This window comes from Lactuca sativa, chromosome 8, assembly GCF_002870075.4.
Source record: "Lactuca sativa cultivar Salinas chromosome 8, Lsat_Salinas_v11, whole genome shotgun sequence".
In the NCBI taxonomy this organism is placed as follows: Eukaryota; Viridiplantae; Streptophyta; class Magnoliopsida; order Asterales; family Asteraceae; genus Lactuca; species Lactuca sativa.
In genome coordinates, this window is record NC_056630.2 from 201,191,382 (window position 1) to 201,215,536 (window position 24,155).

General features: G+C 35.2%; 1 protein-coding gene across 1 annotated transcript; it reads right to left on the reverse strand.

Moving 5' to 3' along the window:
- Positions 1 to 7,141: 7,141 nt before the first annotated feature.
- On the reverse strand, positions 7,142 to 10,207 carry LOC111889707 (cytokinin riboside 5'-monophosphate phosphoribohydrolase LOG5). Its single transcript, XM_023885849.2, has 7 exons — positions 10,015 to 10,207; positions 9,472 to 9,569; positions 9,266 to 9,296; positions 9,076 to 9,175; positions 8,880 to 8,950; positions 8,211 to 8,354; positions 7,142 to 7,487 (listed from the first exon to the last, which is right to left on the reverse strand). The coding sequence occupies exons 1-7, from the start codon at positions 10,132 to 10,134 to the stop codon at positions 7,380 to 7,382; spliced, it is 672 nt and encodes a 223-aa protein (XP_023741617.1). The 5' UTR covers positions 10,135 to 10,207; the 3' UTR covers positions 7,142 to 7,379.
- Between the last annotated feature and the right edge of the window lie 13,948 nt (positions 10,208 to 24,155).

Genomic DNA, 24,155 nt, shown 5'->3' on the forward strand with positions numbered 1-24,155 from the left:
TTCCACCATGAAAAAAGAAATTGTATATTAATTTTTAAATGGATTAAATTCCTAGATTCTTTTAAGATTCAGTAAACTTTTCAATGGCATGTTTAAATCTCGATTGTGCCCTTCAAGTTTGTGACTGGGATGCAGAGGATCAGAAACAAGGTGTGAATAACCATGCAAATGTGCTTGGTACTCTTAATGTTACAAATCACCTAATCAATGTGCCTGTTAACCACATACGCTACATTGATCTATAATTAACATCAATCTACCCTTTGCCACCCTTGTTAGTCCCAGATTGTGTGCCGGTAAACCACACACGCTCCACTAATGACTTAGCAAGGTGCAAAGTGCAATTTCATGGAATAGAACCATTTTCATATTTTTCCTATAAGATTGGAAATTTAATAAAAGTTTAGTTACTTTATAATTATCATTATATTTTTAACGAGAATTAATGTCATATCCTACCCGTTCGGCTAACGACCCTCCACCAGTCAAGAAAGCAGTGGGTGAGAGTGGACACCCATTAAACCACCAATTTATAGGCAGTAACCTTATACCCCCCCCCCCCCTTTATAAACCGGCTTCGTGAATGAGGCCTACCAACGGTAAGACTGATTTGTCTTATATATATATATATATATATATATATATATATATATATATATATATATATATTATTAAACTTTTAATATTATAATAGTATACAGGTTAAATTTTAAAATTTTAAAATTTTAAAATTCTAAGGTTTGGAATTAAATGTTTCATTAGTGAGACTTTACAAATTCCAAAACTTGATGGCAAGTATTGTAACTCTTCAAAACTTTTGATTTCCATAACTTATGAAAACTTATGAGTTTTAATGTTCATGAATGAGACTCTTCACATAACTTGAGGACAAGTTACAAAACTCATTTCAAGAACAACTTAGATCCATTTTAACCAACATTATCCTATAATTTCACTATTGATCTAATCTAACTCATAGCAAAGCAATTCATATCAAATAATACAAATAATATCTTATTATCTTAAAATTTGACAATTGTCCTTTAATTGGATGAGGATCATCATTACCAAATCAGAAAATACATCATACATTCTTATAAAAGAAGCATTTCTCCTTGATTCTTATGGATTTGAAACCCCCTAATTTGATTTACTTGATTATTATGCATTTGAAACATCCTAATTTAATTAATACCACTCAAAAGACTTTTTAATAATAATTATTAATTGGTTCTTTAATGTAAAAATAACATGAACAACATCAAACATAACAAGACCAAGTATAAATACGATGAATAATAGGAACATCTTTGTCATATTTTGCAAGGATTAAGGACATTTAAAGAAGGAAAAAAGACTTTTATGTGTGGTTGCTTCTGGTAAGTCACATGTTATATTCGGAGTAAAACCTTTTGCATAAAGATGCACTTAATTCCATTCACTACAGGTACTAAATTAATATTTGACTCACGCACACACAAACAAATCTTGCTGAGCATTTTTAATTATTTGAATAGATTCGGTTTTCATCATCATTCCTTCAACAATGGAAATTATCTCTACCTTCACTATTTGACACTTCCATATGTATCCATGCGTGTAAGAACTTCTATTTTTCTTAAGATCTTTTTTTGTTAAAACCATTTTAATATCTAAGAATATAAAAAAAAAAGATGGAAAACAGTGAAATATTCATCCTTGGCATCACAAGGGGGATTTATTGAACCCTAGAAGATATTGGAAAATATGAAGTCATATTAGCAAATGTATTGCTACATATAAATTGTTTTACATGTCAATTGGTCTTAGTTTCCACTAAAGTCATGATTTCCTATTTGATCCTATAAAATATCACATGTGAACTAAAGGCAGGTCATGCATATTTTAATGTTGTACTGGTATTAACCGATACCAATGAGTTGACATGCTCCTTTTCAAGTCATGAGAATGTAATCCTTTTAGCTTTCATTTTTTGTATATATACATTTAGTCTGAACCAAGCATTTGTGTGGCATGGGTGTGTTTCTATTAGTCTCTAATGGAAATTAGATGTTGGTATCCAGACTATGCCTATGTGGTTTTAGTTTATTGATGTTGGAATATGAAAATTAATATGATGCATCGATATGCATTTAACAAATAATAAGTACATCACATTATTTACTTAATCGATATTAATGGATATGAATGTCACTTTGTGCATTTACAGTAGCCTAATCGGGATTGAATCCGAGAAGTAGAGTTGTGTGGTGATAAACAAACATAGATTTCATAGTATTTGTTAGATGTTTTGGCTTTGATAGAAAAGAATCCATCAAATACAAAAAACAACATTAATATATTTCTAAAAATGAAAACGGTGTATTTTGAATAACATGAAATAGTAGGGTAAAATATGAAAGGTATTATGATATAAATATCAATAACATATATTAATATTTATTTGTCAAAATTTTAAGTACGTAATTTTATGTTGCGCAACGCGCGGCTATTCGCCTAGTTTTTTATGATACAAAACATTTTGTGGTAGTGATCCTAAACCAATTCTGGCCAAAAACTCAAAATTTTGCAACCAAAAGCATCTACTCGACGAATGCATGAACAGGGCTCGTGGAGTTGCCCTTTTACTGAGTGGACTCGTCGAGTCAGCCAGAGGCCAGAAAATTGATTTTTTTCAACTTTGAAAAATAGCAAGCATCAAATATAATAGAAAACAATCCTAGGATCTAATACCACTGTTGGGTTTTAAGCACTATAACACTCCTATGGTGCACATGCAACCCTAGATGCTTTGGATCTATGTTTTCTCTAATTATACATGCATTTTCAAATTTCCAAAGCATACATCCTAACTAGCATACAATAAAGGATATATAATATACAACTCATAGTTTGATGAGTACCTCTTACGTAGTTTGAAGTTCTTGGCCTTTGAAAACTTTAGCACCTCAAGTGTGATGCCTCTAATGTGTCACAAACACCAAATTCAAGAGGAGGCTTGAGAGAATAGGCTAGTTAGCTCAAAATCATTTATCACTCTCTTAGAATAATGGGGCAACCGATTTTAGCTCTAGGGGATTGCTTTTATAGTGTAACAAATGCTAGGGTTACATACATGCAAACTATAATGCACCATGACCTTTCATATTACTTAGGCTCCACGGATGAAACCTCCATGGACTATCCATGTTGGTTTAGCCTATCCTAATTAACCATGGATCTTTGGCCCACACTATAAGAATCGTTGATTTACTTAATCAGTCCCCGTATATTTAATTAGTCTCTTTTGATCACTAAATTAATTCCAAATTAATTCTTGATCAATACTAATTAAATAATATGATTTATCAATTAATATATTATACTTATAATATATTAATAAATTACAAATAGCCTTATTCTCAAAAAGTCAATCCTATCAAATTGCACTGGCGAAGGCAACCCAAAAGGACCATGATACTATCGGGTCAAGTACATCCTAATTATAGTTATGGGCTTAGACACCTAATCCAACAGTCTCCCACTTGGATAAGTCTAATAACTATAGCTGCCAATGCAACTTCAGGATCTGATTAGCAATCGTAGCTTTCAAAAGTTGTTGTCAACTCTGACCCAGTCAGTGATGTGTCCTTTAGATAAGGGATCATATATTCCTTTGTTCTTGAAGATATCATGCAGACAAATACATGGAACATAGTCATACTTAATCCAACACTTTTTACCTCCAAGAGGTTGCTAGCAATTGCAAGATCCCAGATCTAAGTTGCTTCCAAGCTTCAACGTCCTTGCACCAACTTCTCATTCTTCAAGAACACCAAAAAGGCACACAAATGAGCTCAAAACACTCTTCTCACTTAGGATTTGCTAGAAGGTCGAATTCTTAAATAGGGGTTGATAAGAGAATGATAAATGAGGCTATAATGGTGTTTATATATGGACCAAACCCTAAAAATTAGGGTTTGAACTTCCTCCATGTACGCCCTGCATACGAGGTGTATGCCCAACATATTAGGGTCCACCCTAGTATGCTCAGCATACACAACATACACCCAACATACTACCCCACTGCCCAAATTTACCAAAATGCCACTATGGGCTATTTTACATGCTTTCTTATACTTAGGGACTAAAATGAAATAATTATTCATACATAAGGTTAAAATTGAAAATACCTCAACATCGGGATGTTACAGTTAAAATTGTGGTGCTGATAAATCCCTAGCCATGGATGGTTTCTCTTTTGACTTCATTAGAAAATTTTGGTATTTGATGGAGGTTAATGTGGTTGATGCTGTTATTATTTTTTTTAATTCTAGCCATTTTTCGAATGGTTGTAATCTTTCTTTTATTGCTCTCATTCCAAAGGTACATGATGTTAAGGTTATTAAAGACTTCGCCCCATAAGTCGTATTGGTTTCTAGTATAAAATTATTTGAAAGATTTTAGCCAATAGGTTAGTTTTGGTGATTAATTCTCTTGTTAGTAAGGACCAGTCTACATTCATCAAAGGTAGACAGATCCTTGATAGTCCTTTGATTATGAATGAGGTGTTAGCTTGGTGTAAAGTTAAGACAAAAGATGTTATGGTTTTAAAGTTGATTTTGAAACAACTTGTGACTACATTTTTCGGGACTTTCTTGATGATGTCTTGGGTAGAATGGGTTTTGGTGATAAATTGAGGGGGTGGATTCGTCCTTGTCTTCACTCTTCTAAAGGTTCCATTCTCGTTAATGGACCAGCTATTGAAGAGTTTTCCTTCTTTAGAGGTCTCAGGAAAGGGGATCCTCTTTCCCCTCTTCTATTTATTCAGGTGATGGAAAGTTTGTATGTTGCTTTCTAAGGGATTCTTGATTGTCAGCTTTTCTCTGGTATTGCTCTTGGTATTTCGTGGGAGAATGGAATGATGGAAATATTTGCAATATTGTTAGAATGTTACAGTGTTTTCATCTTGCTTCTGGTTTGAAGATTAATCTTCAAAAAATCAAGTTACTTGGCATTGATGTTCCTATGGACAGAATGGAGGAAGTGGTTGAGCAGATAAGATTTTTGATTATGAAAACTCTTTTTTCTTACCTTGGCATTCCCTAAGGTGGTAATATTCATAAACTGGAGGCTTGGCGGGAAGTGGTGCAAAACGTTATTTCTATACTTTCAAATTGGAAAGTTAAATCCTTGTCCATAGGTGGGAGAGTGACTCTTATTTTGTCAGTGTTGGGTGTAGTCCCGACTTATTTCATGTCTTTATATAAAGCCCCTACAGGAATTTTGTCCAAGCTAGAGGCGTTGTGTAATAATTTCTTCTTAGGGTCGATCAATTTGTTTGCTTCAATACGGGTTCTTCCTTGTAAGTGGGTGTGGAGATTTCTTTCTGATAAATCTCTTGGCGGGTTGGGTATGAAGAGTTTGTTTGCTTTAAACCGAGTTCTTCATTTAAGTGGGTGTGGAGATTTCTCTCTACCCCTAATTACTTTTGGTTCTTTGTAAAGGCTGCCAATGGCTCTAAAGTCGGGGTTGGTGATGTTGTTCCTATTAATAGAAGCTCTACTTGGCTTGACATTATTAAAGCGGTAGATCATCTTAAAATGTTGGGAATCCATTTGTTCGCTTTGTGTAAAAAAAACAAGAATCGGTGACGACGCCTCTACTAGCTTTTGGGATGATAATTGGTTGAATGGGTTGTCTCTTAAGTTCCAATTTCGAGAATCGTCAACCCGTAGGAAGATAAACTCATTTTGGTTAGAGATAAATTGGGCCACTCTTCTTTGCTTGTTTCCGTTTTTAGAGATCCGATTTGGGGGGGGGGGGGGGGGGGGGGGGGGGAGGTTGTCCAATGGGAAGGGTTGTTGGCACATATCCATTCCATTTCCCTCTCTCCAGCTGTTGATAGATGGTTTTGGTCTTTATTGGGTATGAGAGACTACTTGGTTAGCTTTACTCAATCCTATATTGATGGCATTTAATTACCGGCTTCTAGCGTGCCAACCAAATGGGTTCGAATTTTCCCTATCAAGATTAACGTCTTTGTTTGGCCTTTTTCTCTTGATAAACTTCCGACTAGAGTTGTTCTTTATAATCATGGTTAGGATGTGACATCTTTGTTGCGCCCTCTTTGTGAGAATTATTTGGAGATAAGTTCTCATTTGTTTTTCTGTTGTGATTTGCATTGGCTTTTCATGCTTTGATTTCTAGATGGTGGGATATCTCGATCCCTTCTCTTCTTTCATATGCAAATTAGCTTGTATGGTTCAAGACACTTAGACTTTTGGTGGATGTAAAGAATTTCTTGAAAGTCATCTTCTATGTGTATTGGTGGCGTTTGAGGCCCTTCAGGAATGTCACATTGTTTGGCAAGGATAAACCTCGAGCGGCGAGTGTTTTCAATAATATTGTTACTCGATTTTTTTGGTGTAATGGTAGGTGTAAGAAAGACGGTAATTGAGTTGGGTTGCTTCATAACCCACGGCTAGCGATTATGCGGTGTTTTGTTTCTTTTTCGGCTAGTTTCTTACTAGTTGGGTTTTTAATATAAATATCAACATTCAAGAAAAAAAAAAAAATGATTGCAAGACCTAAACGAGTGGTGCCACTATCTTACACTTGCCGCTAGTCTCTTATTCTTGTGATATGATGGGATGGTTTACCCTGCCATTTTTTTAAAATAATATGGTACAAAAAAACAAAGAGAAAAAAGGTTTAAAAGAAGAGACAAAGATGGCAAGAGTTTGTCGTTTTCAAGGCCCGGTGTTTGCCGAGCAATTACGAAGCCAATGCTGTGACCACACCCTAGGTCTAATACAAGAATAAACATACGTACTTTGTTATATTTTGTGATGGCCAACATAATAATACACAATATACTTGTACAATTTTCTCAATTTATTTAAAATATTCATTTGAGGTAACAAACTTAATCTTTTATCATTTTTTTGTAGATACCACAAAAACAAAGAAAGTAAAAGGCACTACATAAATTAATAAAAAGTTTATTCTAGTACTCCTATTAAATAATCAAAGAAATATGCATATACTATAAAATAACAATATGATATGAGCATATGTCCTTTTCCTTTTCCTTTTTTCTTTTCTTTTGCAATTAACCCTAACCCTAACCCTACCCATATATGGTTATGTTTTACAAAAATGCAAACAATAGTACAACTTTTCATAAATGCCATTATATCACAATTCCAAAAGGCCTTACAAACATCTAACTTGTTTGATCAGTTGTTACCATGCATCGAGTATTTATACGGTACAACTCTTAATTACGTTACTTGGTTGTACCATACAACAACTCAATGCACGCAAAATCAAAAACATATTTACTTAAAACAGAAAAACTAATCTTCAAAAACCACCCCCACCGTTGGATTGATCTTCTACAAAGCGATTTCAGCATGTAGAGCACTGAACCCAACTGTCTGCTGCTCCACCTGAACCTCCCACTTGGCCTGAGGAATTGCTCCATCTTTTACAGGGATGTACTCCTGGTCCCCCCCAAGTTTTATAATTTACACAAAAGGAACAGAAAAAGTTTTATTATGACAATTAGATACAGACAAAAGAAAGTAAAGACTAAAGAGATTGTAAATCTGTCAAGATTCTTTATCACGGCATACCCATTTTGTCTCTGCTATTTTTATGAATATTTCATCAATTATTGGATTCGGTTAGCCCCCGACCAGACATTTTTTTCATACTTTCACTTTAGTCCCTACAATTTTACCATTTTCCATTTTCACCCCTTCAACTTTGTGATTTCAACAAAATTAGTTTTCACTACAAGATTTTATTTGATGGTGGAGAACTAGTAATTAAACCCCATTGATCTTGCAAAAAGAAAAAAAGAAATACTTTTTCAAAAAGACATTAATGACCCTATAAGTTATACCTTTAGAACCTAATGTGACCCACAAAAGAAGATTGTGAATAATTCTAGACAACAAGATCCGAAAGATATGTGAAGAAGTCTATAAGCCGCTTCCTCTTGGCTCTAGTTTCTTGAAGTGACATTAAGGACGAAAGACCCTATGGCCTATACATTTATTGAAAGACGTTTGTAGTATGTTTTGCATTAAAAAGTTAACCCTATCACTTACATAACATAAAAGAGTTGTACAAAGCATTTAAACATGAGATAAGATGCATATATATATATATATGCATGCATTATCCATGAACAATAATGATGATGATGAGTACACACATACCTCGAGTTTCTGAACAAGTTCTTTGGCATTTGGTGCAGAGACAAAGATGTGACGTTGAGAAGGTTTGATAAATCCATCATCAACTGCTTTATCGATGAATGTGAGCAGATAGTTGTAGTACCCATCAACATTCAGTAAACCCACCTGTACAGTTTTATCATTTCCCACCAAAAATTATCAAAGATTTATCGTTTTCAAGAAGCTTTTACCCTTTACAACACTCAACTATATACCAGTTTTATGAGTAAAGTACAAGTAATCATTTGCACGATTGTTATGGATGCAACGCTTTTAGCCACTACATATGTAAATCCAACAAAAAATACAAAGATTTATCATGTTGAACAAGGTTGCGGATTTAGGAAAAAAGAGTTAGAACCATCGAGAAAGTGTACATACACAAAGCCTACAATCACATATCAACGCCAAAGTACAAGTTTTTTTTTTTCTGAAAAGTACAACTCATCGTTGCAGACTTGTTTAGATTCGATAGGTTTACTTGTTGGAGAAAAGGGTAGAAAGAAAGATAAACAAGTCGTTAACATAACAACTCAACCCTACAAAAAGTTCAGAACTTTATCTTTTAATGCATAGATTAAGTACAAAAAATCTATTTAGAGTTGTTCTTGAGTTTGCAAGTTTTAAAGAAGTGAAGTTGACGAAATTTACAGGTTTGTCATGGATTCCAAGCTGAGCCCAAGTAATAACTTCGAGTAATTCTTCAAGTGTACCATAGCCACCTGTAGCTTCAAGAAGTTGTACAATGTAAACATGTTGTGTGCATTGAATAGTTGTACAATGAAAGCTTTGTTGTGCATTAAAGAGTTGTAAAAAATGGATACTTGAAGAGGAGGTAGAGGAGGACCTGGTAGGGCAATGAAGCAATCGGAGTGGCGGGCCATCTCAGCTTTCCTTTGGTGCATGTCAGCTACAGCTTTAACCTCACCTATGCTTTCACCAGTTTTCTGTGAAATATTTTAATATATAAACTAAATATTTAATTATATATAAAAACTTGATTTTTGTAACTGTTAGCGTATTTTTGTGTTTATCACCTCCTTCCCCATTAAAGCTCTAGGAATTATCCTGCAAAAAGAAACGTTTTTTTTTTTTTTAGATTGTTGTTTTATTTACTTGAAGAAAATCAGATGAAAATTTGTATGTATATATTCGAAGAACACAACACGTATGAAGTATAAAGATCGGTTTTTGTTTTATTTATAGAAAAAGTATTAGAAATAAAGGGAATAATTATTAATACCCAAGAACATGACCACCACCACAGTGAACAGCTTGAGAAATTAAACCCATCAAACCAATGCTTCCTCCTCCATAGACAAGATCAAGCCTCTTTTCAACCTTCAATCATGACAAATATACTTTTGATATATAATTAAAGAAAAACATGCAAAGTTATAATTGAATTTCGGCTAATTATATATGAATCTATTTTTTTTAATGAAAAGTCAAATATATACTTTATAGAACCCAAATAATTAATCTTTGATTAAGATTTTAAAAAGTTGTGATTTTGACTCTCTTATCCATCTTATTGATTCACTTGTGAAAGAGATATTACACTACAAATGTGTGTCTGTGTGTAATGTACACATCGTTTTGGTGTATATTAATGATTTTCTTTAATTCATACATTCATAATATCTTCAATTACACATTATACACATACATTTGTGTATTTCTGTGTGTATTCAACAAAAAAAAATAAAAAATCAAAGTACATTAAATGATGATAATCTCAAATGAATAAGTGCTTGCGATTTTGCATGAGAATTAAGAATCATACCAGTTCTTGAGCCAACTCAATGGCAGCATCACCATAGACATCTCTTTTTCCAGAACTACTTCCACAAAACACACAAACTCTTTTGAACCTTGACTTGTTTTGTTTCTGCTCATTCTCCATGTTTTGTGTTCGACTCTTTGTCAAGTTTTTTCTTTCGATTTGAAATGACGATGGTGATCCCTAACCACTCACCATGGATATAATTGTGAAGTGTAATGAAACAAAGTCTTTTACTTGTGTGATGTGTATATATAGTACCCAATCAGTTCAAAAGATATTATTTTTCCTAAAAATTTATATTACTTTTCAAAAATGTTTGACATGAAATCACCTTTTTCTACAAATGAAATTGTAACGCTAATTGATAAAACGACTACTTTCCATAAATTATCTATATTATTTTAAGGACGGTGTCACTCACGAATTCACTGTTTAGTTGTTTTTACTAATTTCACACCAAAACAGACTAATTTAAATCAAGACACAAGTTCTATAAAATATAATATAAGTTTTGAAATAAACATTTTCCTAAAAATAACAAATTTGCTTTTGATAATAAAAATTCTCATATTTACATTTTCTTTCTTAAAAAAATTGATTAAACAGATTTTATCTTTCAAAAAATTTTCATAATTTTAAAGTTAAATTATTTTTATTTTGTAGTTTACAATTTTAATCTCTTACTTTAAAATTATTATATTTTAAAGTAATATGTTTGGTCTTTATATAATTCTTTTTATAGTTTTTATTTTTATTAATATTATTTTTTTATTTAAACTAAGTCTGAGGCCCGTATAATACACGAGTTTTTAAAAAAAAAACTAAAAAAAAATAGTATATTTTATTAAGCATTACATGTTTAATAATTTATAAAACTGAATTTGAAAAGAATATCAATATTAATTGTGAATGAATCAATTTTTGCAATGTTTCTGCAAATTATAGTGAATTCAAAAGTGATTGTCCAAAAATTATGTTTGTTCAATTAGGAAGGTTGATCTGAATTTAAATTGAATTTAATACATTAATTGACAAATTACATGAGAATTTATATGGAGACATTTAAGTTTCCATATTTTGCTTATTATATTTTTAGATTAGATTTTTTATAGTTTAGTAACAAAGCCAAAAAAAATCATAATTTGTCAAGTGGATTTAAATGAAATTGAAAAAATTAAAAAGATGTCATGTGTCATATTGAATTAGGTGATAACAAGTAAAAATTATGAAAAAAAAAACATGCAAAAAAAAAATTTAAATTATATGTTTAATTGTCAGCCCGTGTATTCAAAGTGTTAATTACAACAAATATTAAATACAAATGTTTAAACTATAAATTTATTTAAAATTGACTTTGAAATTTGAAATCAATATAATCATTAATATTTAATTTATGAAAACTAAAGTAATGAGATACTGAAAAATGAAAAATGAAATATATTAAAATTATGAGAAAATAACATGTGTTATAATACATGATATAATGACTTGTGGTAAAAATGTTTTCATTTATTAGAAAAGATGTATAAATTTTTACCGTATTTATCATGATATTAATTCATAAAATTAATATGTTCTTAATATCAACATAATTATTTAATATGTGTGTATTATTAGCTATATAATTGATTTACATTATATTATATTCTTAATTTATATTGACGTTTTAAACTTTTATGATATTTATTGTGGTTTTAAATTATAAATTTTTTATGTTTTTACTACCAATATCATGTAATGTGTTGGTATTAAATAACAATCTTATTATCAGTTTCCAAAATTAAACGTATGAATTTATAAGGTGTTGCATCAACCAATATACATTTTCAAACCTTATTTTCGTCTGTCTTCCCCATATATAGTTGTTTTGATCGATACTTTATTTAAATAGTTTTATGGTCCGACTCATATGATATAATCGTTATCCTTCTATATATAAAATGTTGACACTTAAAAATCACATTCTACATTATTGGTCATTTATATAGTTTCGTTCTTATTAATTACAAACAAATTCTCCTCATTATGGATGACTTAAATACTAATTATATATATTTTTCATTATCAATTATCACTGAATAACATATTTGTGTTATCTTAATTCTTAAAAAAACTCTTAAATAACACATTGGTGTCAATATAGTATAAGGGTAACATATTTATTATGGCTTTAACTTAGAAATTTTATACGTTTTTATTACCAATATCATGTAATATGTTGGTATTAGATAATAATGTAAAAATGATCCTTATGATTTTTTATTTTATGTGGTTAAGGTTCAAACTTTCGAAAAGTTGTAGATTTGGTTCTTTTTAACAAGTTTTGTTGTGGTTTTGGTCCATCTTCCTTTAACTTTAACAGCTTGATTGTTAACTTTCTTCAAATGATTATTTTACCATCAGGTATCATTTCTGCAACCAAACTACAATGACCATTTTTACGTGTCTTATTTTCATTTTTATTGAATTATTATATATTAATATATGTTATTTTTAATATATATATACTATTTATATATTAATAAATATTATTTTATTAGATTATTAATTTCTATTAATTAATTTTTTAATTTCTTTGTTATCAGATATTTTAATTGGATTGTTATATATGAATAAATATTATTTTTAATATATAATATTTATATTAATAAATATTATTATATTGGATTATTAATCTATTTTAGTTAATTTTTTATTGGAGTAATTCATTTTTATTAGATTATTATATATTAATAAACATTATTTTTAATTTATAATATTTATATCCTAATAAATATTACATTATAAAATTATTAATTTCTTTTAGTTAATTTTTTCATTTTTTTCGATTAAATCTTTTTTATCGGAATATTACATTAATATATTATTTTTTTATATAATATATATTATTTTGTTGGTTTATGTCACACCCTAAAACCGAGAACGGCGGAAACGTTCTGGGACGGAGGACGTCATGTAATGTATCGCAACAATGTAAAGTAGTAAACAAGCAACAACATCATCCATTGCATTAATCATATAATTTTAATTACAAGTGTGTTCTTTCATAATATACAACAATAAAATGAATAATCAGAATATAAGACGAGTTTGGACTGCTTCATCTTCACAAAACTTGGTCGTCGTACCTGTCTATTTGTGACCTGAGAATACAAGTTATTTTGAAAGCGAGTATCAGCCAAAAAGCTGATGAATTCATAAGTATTAATGTGTCTTTGATTTGTAAAACTTGTAATGAAAGTCTTGACATTGTTTTGAAAGAAAGTTCGTATAAGTGTGGAAATGTTTGTAAGTAACGGAAAGCGTTTGAAAAACCCTAGAAATCCCTATGATTCCTATTAGTATATATGAAATCTTCTACCAAGACCTAACTATTTTGAAAGTAGCCATCTACCAAGACCCGACTGTTTTGAAAGTAGCCTTCTACCAAGACCTAACTGTACGACTATTATTATTAATATAAGAAATTGTATCCTTTGGAACTAGGATACATAAATATGATTCACCTCATCGGTTATGTGAATGACTCACAAGATAAAGGTAATAATAATATAAATAACTTAAGTATTATCCTTTTGTACTAGGATAACTAATAGTGTTAACTGAGGACATCTGTAGATGTACATTTACCTCTGTTGCTAACAGCTGGGTGTAGGAATAGTTAGTCCCTTAAAGTGTACCTGTAATGGTATCAACCGAAGACATTCGTAGATGTGCATTTACCTCTGTAGCTAACAAAGGTTCTAGGAATGGTTAGTCCCGCAAAGTATCCTTCCGAACGAGGATATAAAGTCCAATCTATCTCGTCGATTATGTGATTGTATCACAAGATAAAGATAAGAAGGAGAATTATATAACAATATCTACACATATAATATGTAATAGTAACTCATCATATATTACCTATGTAACAGTATCCATGTAAGAGTATATGAACGTATACCTTTGCTACCCAAAGGTACTGAACTTACTGATTAGAACTATTATGTCTATATATGTACACATGATATATAACTGATATTTAAACGACCTTCGGACGAATACCCGATACCCTATCAGACCACATCCCAACGGGGAAAAGGAAATAAAGCGGGTTAGCCTTCCTAAGTCCTTTAAACATTATTTATATAACTATACACATACAGGCATGCTTTTAACAAGGTATGTATGTAAAAGTATCAATGTATCCAAGTAAGTGTATCCCTACAAACAACATGTATTCATATGGACTCATGAGTGAACTAACTCTTGTGTGATTCCTCGTACTAGGAATGGCAAGTGGTATTTCCTAACTATACCTATTATAGTTACTAGTAATGAACATGTATAATCCAAGTATACCTTTGCTACCCAAAGGTATTGAACTGACTAATGGAACTTTTATGTCTCTATATGTACACATGATATATAACTAATAGTTAAACGACCTTCGGACGGATACCCGATACCCTACCAGACCACATCCCAACGGGGAAAAGGAAATAAAGCAGGTTAGCCTTCCTAAGTCCTTTAAACATTATTTATATACCTATACATATATAGGCATGCATTTAACAATTTTAAGTATAAAAGAAGTTTTGAAAAACATTTAAGGGTTTTGAACAATAAATAAATAATAATGACTTGATGTCATTTTATAAAGCATTTCAAAAGTATATCCTTTGATAACAAAGTATAACAGAGTTTTGTAAAAACCTTTGTAATGTTTAACAACTAAGAAAGATGACTTGATGTCAGTTTGTAAAACGTTTTGGAAATCCATTTACAAAAATCTGTTTGGTAAAACAGCTTAAAGTGTAGTAAATCCTTTAGTATGTTGGTTATTAATCACATAATTGATATAATAACTAGCATGATTCTGTGACAACTCGAAATTTTCATTCGGTCAAACCCTAAAAGTCAATCACTTCATATTATAAGTCAATTTCAGTTCTATTTGTTTTTAACAAATTTAAAGTTCGTTTGACTATTATAATAATTATTCTTTAAATGAACGGGTGAAAGAATGTGCCGTCTCGGATCTCAAATTTTCTAAACCGCGAATACCACCTAGCTTAGAAGTTCACGGCCAAACTTTAATGTTTGGGCCGTAAACTACCCCCAAAAACATAAACTCATGCTTAAGCGTGAGCTTACTCCCCAAAGTGCATCACTTCTCATTTTCACCCTAAAGAGTAAACTCTAAAACCCTCTCAAGTATCATCCAAGATTTAATTCAAGATCTTCAAACTTGTAAGTGTTCTAGCCATTTCAAGTTGGTATAACACTTAATATAGTGATTGTACATCTTTTCATCCATCCATTTTTGTGTTTTGATTAGATTTCCAAAAACACCAAGAACACACACTAAGTGTTCTTGGTCTTTTAGCTCATTTCAAGCTTCCTTATAGTAAGTACTTCCATCCTTGAGTCTTATTAAGCTTGTATTACATGTTAGCATCAAGAAAATGTACCAAGAACACAAGGATTAAGGTGTTCACAGTCCAAGAATGTTCTTGGGCCGTAAACACCAAGTAAGGCACCAAAGTGTGCCTAAGTCCTTTATCTAGCCTTAGTTTGATGTCTAAACCTTCCCTTGATGTGTTTAAGCCTTGAAAAACACCAAAGTCCATCATTTTATGTGTTTACGGTTTGGGGATCTCCCAAAACCGTAAACACCCTAAAGTGAGTTTATTTGGACCATATTCCTTCCTTAGGCCTAAAATCTAACCTAGACAATTACCATGATGAGCTAAGGACTTGAAAACACCAAAATACCTAATTCCATGAGAGTTTAAGGTAGTAAACTCATGGAGAAATGGTCCATAGACCGTAAACTCCATTTAGGAGTGTTTTGATGCCACACAACACTTCCTAAGGCTTAAACAGGAAGTAGGAATGCTTGGATTGGCTTAGAAAGCTTCAAACATCAAATGGTTACAAAGGGGTGAGCTTACGACCGTAAACCCAAGGGTTTACGACCGTAAACCCTTTCGCTAGTGACCATAAAACCGTAAACTCCTTAAAGGAGTGTTCCTTGGACCCCAAACACACTAGCCATTCCCTACAACACTTAGATGCAACCCTCGTGACTTATAACACTTGTATAAGGTGTTTAGCATGTCCTAGGGTGTCTTAACTTTGTTTATTAGTTGTTTTAAGACTAATTGTATACATATATGTGATATTATATGTTAACTAGGATCATAGAGTGTGTTCAAGACTTCACTTGACACCTAGCAATCCTACATCTTCAGTTCATCCGTACCACTCACTACAGGTGAGTTCATACCCCTTAATCAATGATTTAAATGTTTTTAAATGCTTTTATGGGGGGGGGGGGAATACAAGTTAAATACTTATAGTTATTACATCAATCACATGTGATTAATAACTACAAAACCAGAGGTTTTTCTTATTGTTCAAACTGTTTATCAAACTGTATTGCTTCAAGCTGTTTTACAAAATCTTTTACTTATCGAATACTTGTACTTAAACTCTTTTATACTTATTATCAATTGCATGTCTATGTATGTATATTTATATAAGAAATGTTTAAAAGGCTTAGGAAGGCTTGCCCGCCCTATTTCCTTTTCGCCGTCGAGATGTGGTCTGGTGGGATATCGGGTACCCGTCCGAAGGTCGTTTAAATATTAGTTATATATCATGTGTACATATATAGTCATAAAGGTTCTTCCAGTTCATTCAGTACCCTTGGGTAGCAAGGGTATACTTCCATGTTCATACGTATCAGTTACATCACTAGTAAGTTACCATAGGGGTAGCACAGGAGGATACTAATACTATTACTAGAACAATGAAACATACAATGAATCAGTTCATTCATGAGTCGGTTCGAGTAGTACTCACAGTACATTACTATACATGCTAGATAGAGAGAACATACATTACAGCTAGCACATGCAGAACATTTCAGTACATACAGGCTAGACAGAGAAAGATTACACTTTCAGTTAGCACATTCATTACATATACATTCATGCAGTTATGTGAACCATTGAGAGTGTCATAGAACTTCCTGCTATGACCGCTCTTGTATCCCGAATCTCCTTAATTGGGGAGCGTATGAGTTTGCGTGTAGATCTATACTGGATTGACTATCCAACACCTTGTTGCTCGCTACAGTGGGACTTGCAAGTCTACGGGTGCCAAATGTCATTTCTTACGGCGTCTTACATCGTTATTTTACTAGAGTCGGTAGCAGGATACAGGTCGATCACATGTTACTTGGAACACCTTTTGTTTTAAGGTAGTTAGTACCACGGTAGTCACTTATTACATATACTACGGTACGATAATATTTTCTCATTACATTCACTTCGTGAATACTTACACGATGCACGGTAATGTAGAAACTATATTTTTGGTTAATGATAGTCAGAATTGGGAAAACACACACTCTAGCAAGAGACACACGCACAGACACTAGATGCCTAGGTAGAAGGCTACAGTTAGTAGGAAACATAGGGTTTTCTAGGAGAGTTCAAACATTTTACAAAACATCTTACGGAACATTTTACAAACGTTTTCATACAAACTCAGACATTAATATACTTTTGATCTCACCAGCATTAAGCTGATACTCTCTTTCAAAATAACTTGTATTCTCAGGTCACCACTAGACAGGTACAGGTGCCAGGCTTTTGAGAAGATGGAGTTCGTTCAAGACTCATCTTTTATTTTTTCATGTATATTTTTGGTGTCTATAACTTTGACAGAACACACATGTATGAAATTATATTATTAATGCAATGGATGATGTTGTTGCTTGTTTACTACTAATCATTGTTGTGATACTATACATGACGTCCTCCGCCCCAGAATGTTTCCGCCATTCATGGTTTTGGGGTGTGACAGATTGGTATCAGAGCATTGTTTATAGTGAATTAAGTATATCAACCCATAAAAGATATACTAACTATAAATACATTGGGATTAAAATACTCTGACCAAGAGTTTATACTTTTAAATAATAGAATATTTAATTAATTATACGTGCCTGCATTCATATTAAAATCAGTGTCACTAGGACAGTACAAAAGAATTACGATTGTTGGGCAACACATGTGGACTTAGAGACATATAGTCAAAACTGGGAAGATATAGCCTAATCAACTATATTATTCGAGTGTTGACTAGCATGTGCCTAAGTGTAGTTGTGTGGTTGCAACAAGTCTAAAATCTTACCAACAATACCACAATGAGAACAGTAGAACATAACATTAAACTTAAAATACTATAGGAGTATTTTACATTACTATAAGTTACTTATGTGCTAGATTCTTATACCTCCCTTCTTGCGTAGATTTAATGGTTGGATTCCACATTCCCGGAGACCCATACTATCCCAACCACGACAATGCAAGATGGCTAGAAGATGAACCAGAAAATGATCACCCAATTCCTCTGGATGACCATGAAGCTAAAGGCTTTTCTGATGGTTCTGACTCAGAGCCAGAAGTCAACAACCTGCCCCCAGCTTATCAAAACCCTGACCCTCGTCCAGCATTTCAAGGACCCACACCTCTGTGGGCAACAAACTTGAATACATGGAGCCATGAACAGGGTCAACCCATTCCCTACAATGGAGACAGAAGTTTCTACAACCTCACTAATGGAGGTTCTGCTGACAGAGTCCTACCCATCATGGTTCGTAGGATTTCTCGGAACACAATATTGGGTCAATCATCTATCAATCGAGTCTTGGAGATTGACGCCAACACTGGTGTTAACACTGTCCGCATTCGCTAGCTAGAGTCTGCTCATGAAAGGAATCTGGTCCACAATGCAGCTCTTCAGAGGGAACTCACTGAAACGCGAGCTGAAGTCAGAGAACTTCGAGCTTAGCAAGCAAGGGCTGATAGGCATATGAGGGACATAGAACATCTACTGTTAGGATCAAGGACTCACTGTGGTAGTTCTCGTCGCCGATAGATCCTCATCAACTTCTCTCTTTTTGGATATAACCTAGTTATGTAAAACTTTGGTCAAATTCCCTATCTTTGTAAATCATAGGCCTGTTAGGTTTTGGTTAGGCTGTAATTCTGTCAAAATTTTCCCATTTTGGTTGATGTAAGGCCTCTTACTGTAGGTTGTTTTTCCCGAACTTGTTACATCTGTAATCCCAGTAATATTGACAGGTACCTAATCTTGTGGGAATTATTATCCAAATGTGATCATCTATTAGTTTTAGATCTGCATTCAAATGTATTGTTGGGCTATGAGGAGTTAGTCCATGAGTCATTCTCATCAATTCTTCCATTAAATTCTTATCAATGCTTTCATCTTCATAAACTTATAGATCAAAGATGTTGCCTTGCAGAAATCCAAGGAGAAAACCAAATAACGAAACACCACCTCCTCCACCCCCGCAACCAACTACTCCTTAGTTCGACACGACAACTCTAAATGCTGCCGTAGCTGCGGCTCTGGCTTCAGCCATGGCCCAATATCATTTATCTGGTTCCACTGGAGGAGGAACCCCTGTTCAATCAGTTCAAGTTGAAGCTCATGTATGCTCGAGAGAGTGCTCCTATAAGGACTTCACGAACTGCAAGCCATTGTCCTTCAAAGGGACTAGCGGAGTCATTGCCCTCTCATAATGGTTCGAGGAAACCGAATCGGTCTACGAAATCTGCTCATGTCCTGAGGAGAGCAAGGTGAAGTACGCTGCGTGCACCTTGGAAACTAAAGCCCTAACATGGTGGAATGGCCATGTTAAGTCACTATCTCTTATAGTGGCTAATGCGATGGGCTGGGAAAATTTGAAAGACCTCATGATTGAGGAATACTGCCCGAGGGGTAAGATCCAAAAGATGGAAGAAAAGCTTTGGAGCCTGACCATGAAGGGCTCCAACGTAGTCGCCTACACCGCCAGGTTCTGTGAACTGGTGGCCCTCTGTCCCAACATGATTCCTTCAGAGGGAAAGAAGATCGAGAGATACATATGGTGACTGGTGCCCCCATACCAGGGAAATGTTTTGGCATCACACCCCACTACATTTGATAGTGCCAAGCGATTGGCACAGTGGCTCATAGAACATGGGGTTCGTACCTTGGCCGCAACAACTACCCTGGCCATCTCAGAACCTGCAAGAGCCGCTGATTCCAAGCGGAAGTTTTGGGATGACAAGAAGAAGGCTAAGGCGCCAGGAAGAGGCAGGTCGTGGCAGTACATGCTGCGATAGCACCTGCTGCTGCTGCTCCGGTAAAGCAGTATGCTGGAAGTTTGCCTAAGTGCAACAAGTGCAACTTCCATCACGTTGGCGCCTGCCGGGAGATGCAGTGTCTGAACTGCAATGGGAAGGGGCACACAACCCATTTCTGTAAAGCTCCGGCGAGACCAATCAACCAAGCCCCCGTTGCTGGAGTGGGCCAAACCTGCAACGGATGTGGCGAGGTAGGCCACTTCAAGAGAAACTACCCAAAGGCAGGGTTTGCCGGTGGAGCGGCAAGAGTTCTGGCCATAGGCCATGAGGAAGTGGTTACCGACCCCACAGTGGTCACTGGTACGTTCCTCCTTGATAACTCTTATACATGCATTCTATTTGATAGTGGAGCGGAGAGGAGTTTCGTGAACCAAAAATTTGCTCATTTACTTAAGCAAAAATCACGAGCACTTAATGAACCATTCACTATAGAAATGGCTAATGGAAAGACAGAGAGCACTAACAGTATATTCATAGGGTGTACCCTAACTCTAGATAGTTACTCATTTTCGATCGACCTCATGTCGGTCTCAATTAAAAGTTTCGACGTCATTATCGGCATGGATTGGTTGAGTTCTCATCGTGCCGTTATCATGTGTTACGAAAAGGCTATTCGTCTAAATCTACCATCTGGCGAAACCTTAATAGTTTATGGCGACAAACCCGACACAAACCTTCGTATCATCTCGAGCATCCAAGCTCGAAAATTCTTACGAAAGGAATGTATAGCATTCCTTGCTCATGTGGTCTATATGAGCCAAGAAACGGAAGACATTCAGAACATTCCAGTAGTACGCGACTTTCCCGACATTTTTCCAGAAGAACTCCCAAGATTACCTCCACAACATCAAGTCGAGTTCCGAATCGAATTAGTTCCAGTGGCTACGCCCGTAGCCAAATCGCCCTATCGTCTAGCACCTGCAGAGATGCAAGAACTGTCCGGTTAACTTAATGAACTGCTCAGCAAGGGATTTATAAGACCAAGCTTCTCACCCTGGGGAGCTCCAGTCTTGTTCGTCAAGAAGAAAGACGGATCGTTTCGTATGTGCATCGACTACAGGGAGCTCAACAAGCTGAGGGTCAAAAATCGTTATCCGTTGCCTCGAATCGACGACTTATTTGATCAACTTCAAGGGGCTAACTTCTTTTCAAAAATTAACTTAAGATCCGGATATCACCAATTACGAGTGCTAGGGGAGGATGTTCTGAAGACAACCTTACAAACTCGTTATGGGCACTACGAATTCGTAGTGATGTCGTTCGGATTAACAAATGCGCCCGCAGTAGTCATGGACTTAATGAATCGGGTGTGTCGTCCTTACTTGGATCAGTTCGTCATCGTTTTCATTGATGACATACTTATCTACTCTCGTAGTAAGGAGGAGCATAGTCAACATGTACGACAAGTCCTCGAAACATTACGTTCGGAGAAGCTCTACGCGAAGTTCTCGAAATGCGAATTTTGGATTCGACGAGTCGAATTCTTAGGGCATGTGGTTAGCAAAGAAGGAATACACGTGGACCCTTCCAAAATCAAGGCCATTGAGAACTGGTCAGCACCGAAGATGCCTACGAAAATTCGTCAATTTCTAGGCCTCGCTGGCTACTATCGTAGGTTCATTAAGAACTTCTCCCGCATAACGAAACCTCTTACAACATTGATCCAGAAGGGTGTGGCCTTTGACTGGGAAGAGAAGCATGACAGAGCGTTCCAAACGCTCAAACGAGCCTTGTGCATCGCACCAATACTATCCCTTCCCGAAGGAATAGAAGACTTCATTGTCTATTGCGATGCGTCGAATCAAGGGCTCGGATGTGTTCTGATGCAGCGAGGTAAGTTCATCGCCTATGCCTCGAGACAGCTAAAGACACATGAGGTCAACTACACGACCCACGATCTTGAACTAGGAGCAGTTGTGTTTGCTCTGAAGATCTGGAGACATTACTTGTACGGAACGAAGAGCACTATCTTTACAAACCACAAAAGCTTACAACACATCTTCGACCAGAAGGAGCTCAACATAAGACAACGACGGTGGGTCGAGCTACTCAGTGATTACGAATGCGAAATTCGTTATCATCCGGGTAAAGCCAACATAGTAGCTGACACCCTGAGTCGGAAGGAATATTCTGGTCATAGAGTCAAATCATTGACTATGACTATCCATTCACATTTGTCCACACAAATTAAGGCGGCTCAGCTCGACGCTTTGAAGCCTGAAAATGTGGCGGGTAATCCCTAAGAGGGATGGATAAGAACTTGGAGGTAAAGGGTGGCAGAGCTTATTATTTCATGGACCGGATCTAGACCCCGAACCTAGGTGGTTTCAGAGACTTGGTCATCAACGAGGCGCACAACACTCGTTATTCCGTGCACCCGGGATCAGATAAGATGTATCTGGACCTCAAAAAGTTATACTGGTGGCCTAACATGAAAGCAGAGATTGCTACCTTCGTGAGTAAATGCCTTACTTGCGCCAAGGTCAAGGTCGAATACCAGAAACCCTCCGGCCTTCTACAACAGCCAGAGATACCAGAATGGAAGTGGGAGCGGATTACTATGGATTTCATAACCAAGTTGCCCAAGACAACGGGTAGACTTGATACCATATGGGTCATCGTCGATAGATTGACCAAGTCTGCACACTTCCTACCGATCAAAAAAACAGACAAGATGGAGAGGCTTACAAGAACTTACATTAAGGAGATTGTACGACTACACAGTGTTCCCTCATCCATTATCTCGGACAGGGATAGTAGATTCACTTCGAGGTTCTGGCAGTTGCTACAAAGTTCCTTAGGAACTAGGCTGAACATGAGTCCAGCCTACCATCCACAAACAGACGGACAAAGTGAGAGAACTATCCAAACCTTGGAAGATATGTTGCGAGCCTATGTGATCGACTTTGTGAAATCATGGGATACTCATTTACCCCTTGTCGAATTTTCCTATAACAACAGTTATCACACAAGCATAAAGGCTGCTCCATTCGAGGCCCTCTGTGGCCGAAAGTGCAGATCCCCTATGTGCTGGGCTGAGGTGGGTGATACCCAGTTAGCTAAAGGACGAGTTCATAAAAGCACTCTCACAGGTCCAGAAATCATACGGGAAACGACAGAGAAGATCGTTCAAATCCGTGAACGATTGAAAACCTCCAGAGACCAACAGAAAAGCTAGACTGACAAACGAAGGAAACCGTTGGAATTCCAGGTGGGCGACCATGTTTTATTGAAGGTCTCACCATGGAAGGGCTTGATACGCTTCGGAAAGCGTGGAAAGCTAAATTCAAGGTACATTGGGCCTTTCGAGATTCTCGCAAGAATCGGCCCCGTACCTTACAAACTTAATTTACCGCGTGAACTCAGTAACGTACATTCTACCTTCCACATATCAAACTTGAAAAAGTGTTTGTCCGACGAGACTCTTGTTATTCCGCTCCACGAGATCGAGATCAACAAGAGCCTCAACTTCGTGGAGGAACCAGTAGAGATCATGGACCGAGAGGTCAAGCAAACGAAACAAAGCCGTATCCCGATAGTGAAGGTTCGTTGGAACGCAAAGCGGGGACCTAAATTCACTTGGGAGCGAGAGGATCAGATGAAACTGAAATATCCTCATCTTTTTACTTAGTTATTTGTAAATACTTTATCTGCTTAGACATTAATTTCGGGACGAAATTCCCTTTAATAGGGGGATGATGTGACAAATCGAAATTTTCATTCGGTCAAACCCTAAAAGTCAATCACTTCATATTATAAGTCAATTTCAGTTCTATTTGTTTTTAACAAATTTAAAGTTCGTTTGACTATTATAATAATTATTCTTTAAATGAACGGGTGAAAGAATGTGCCGTCTCGGGTCTCGAATTTTCTAAACCGCGAATACCACCTAGCTTAGAAGTTCACGGCCAAACTTTAATGTTTGGGCCGTAA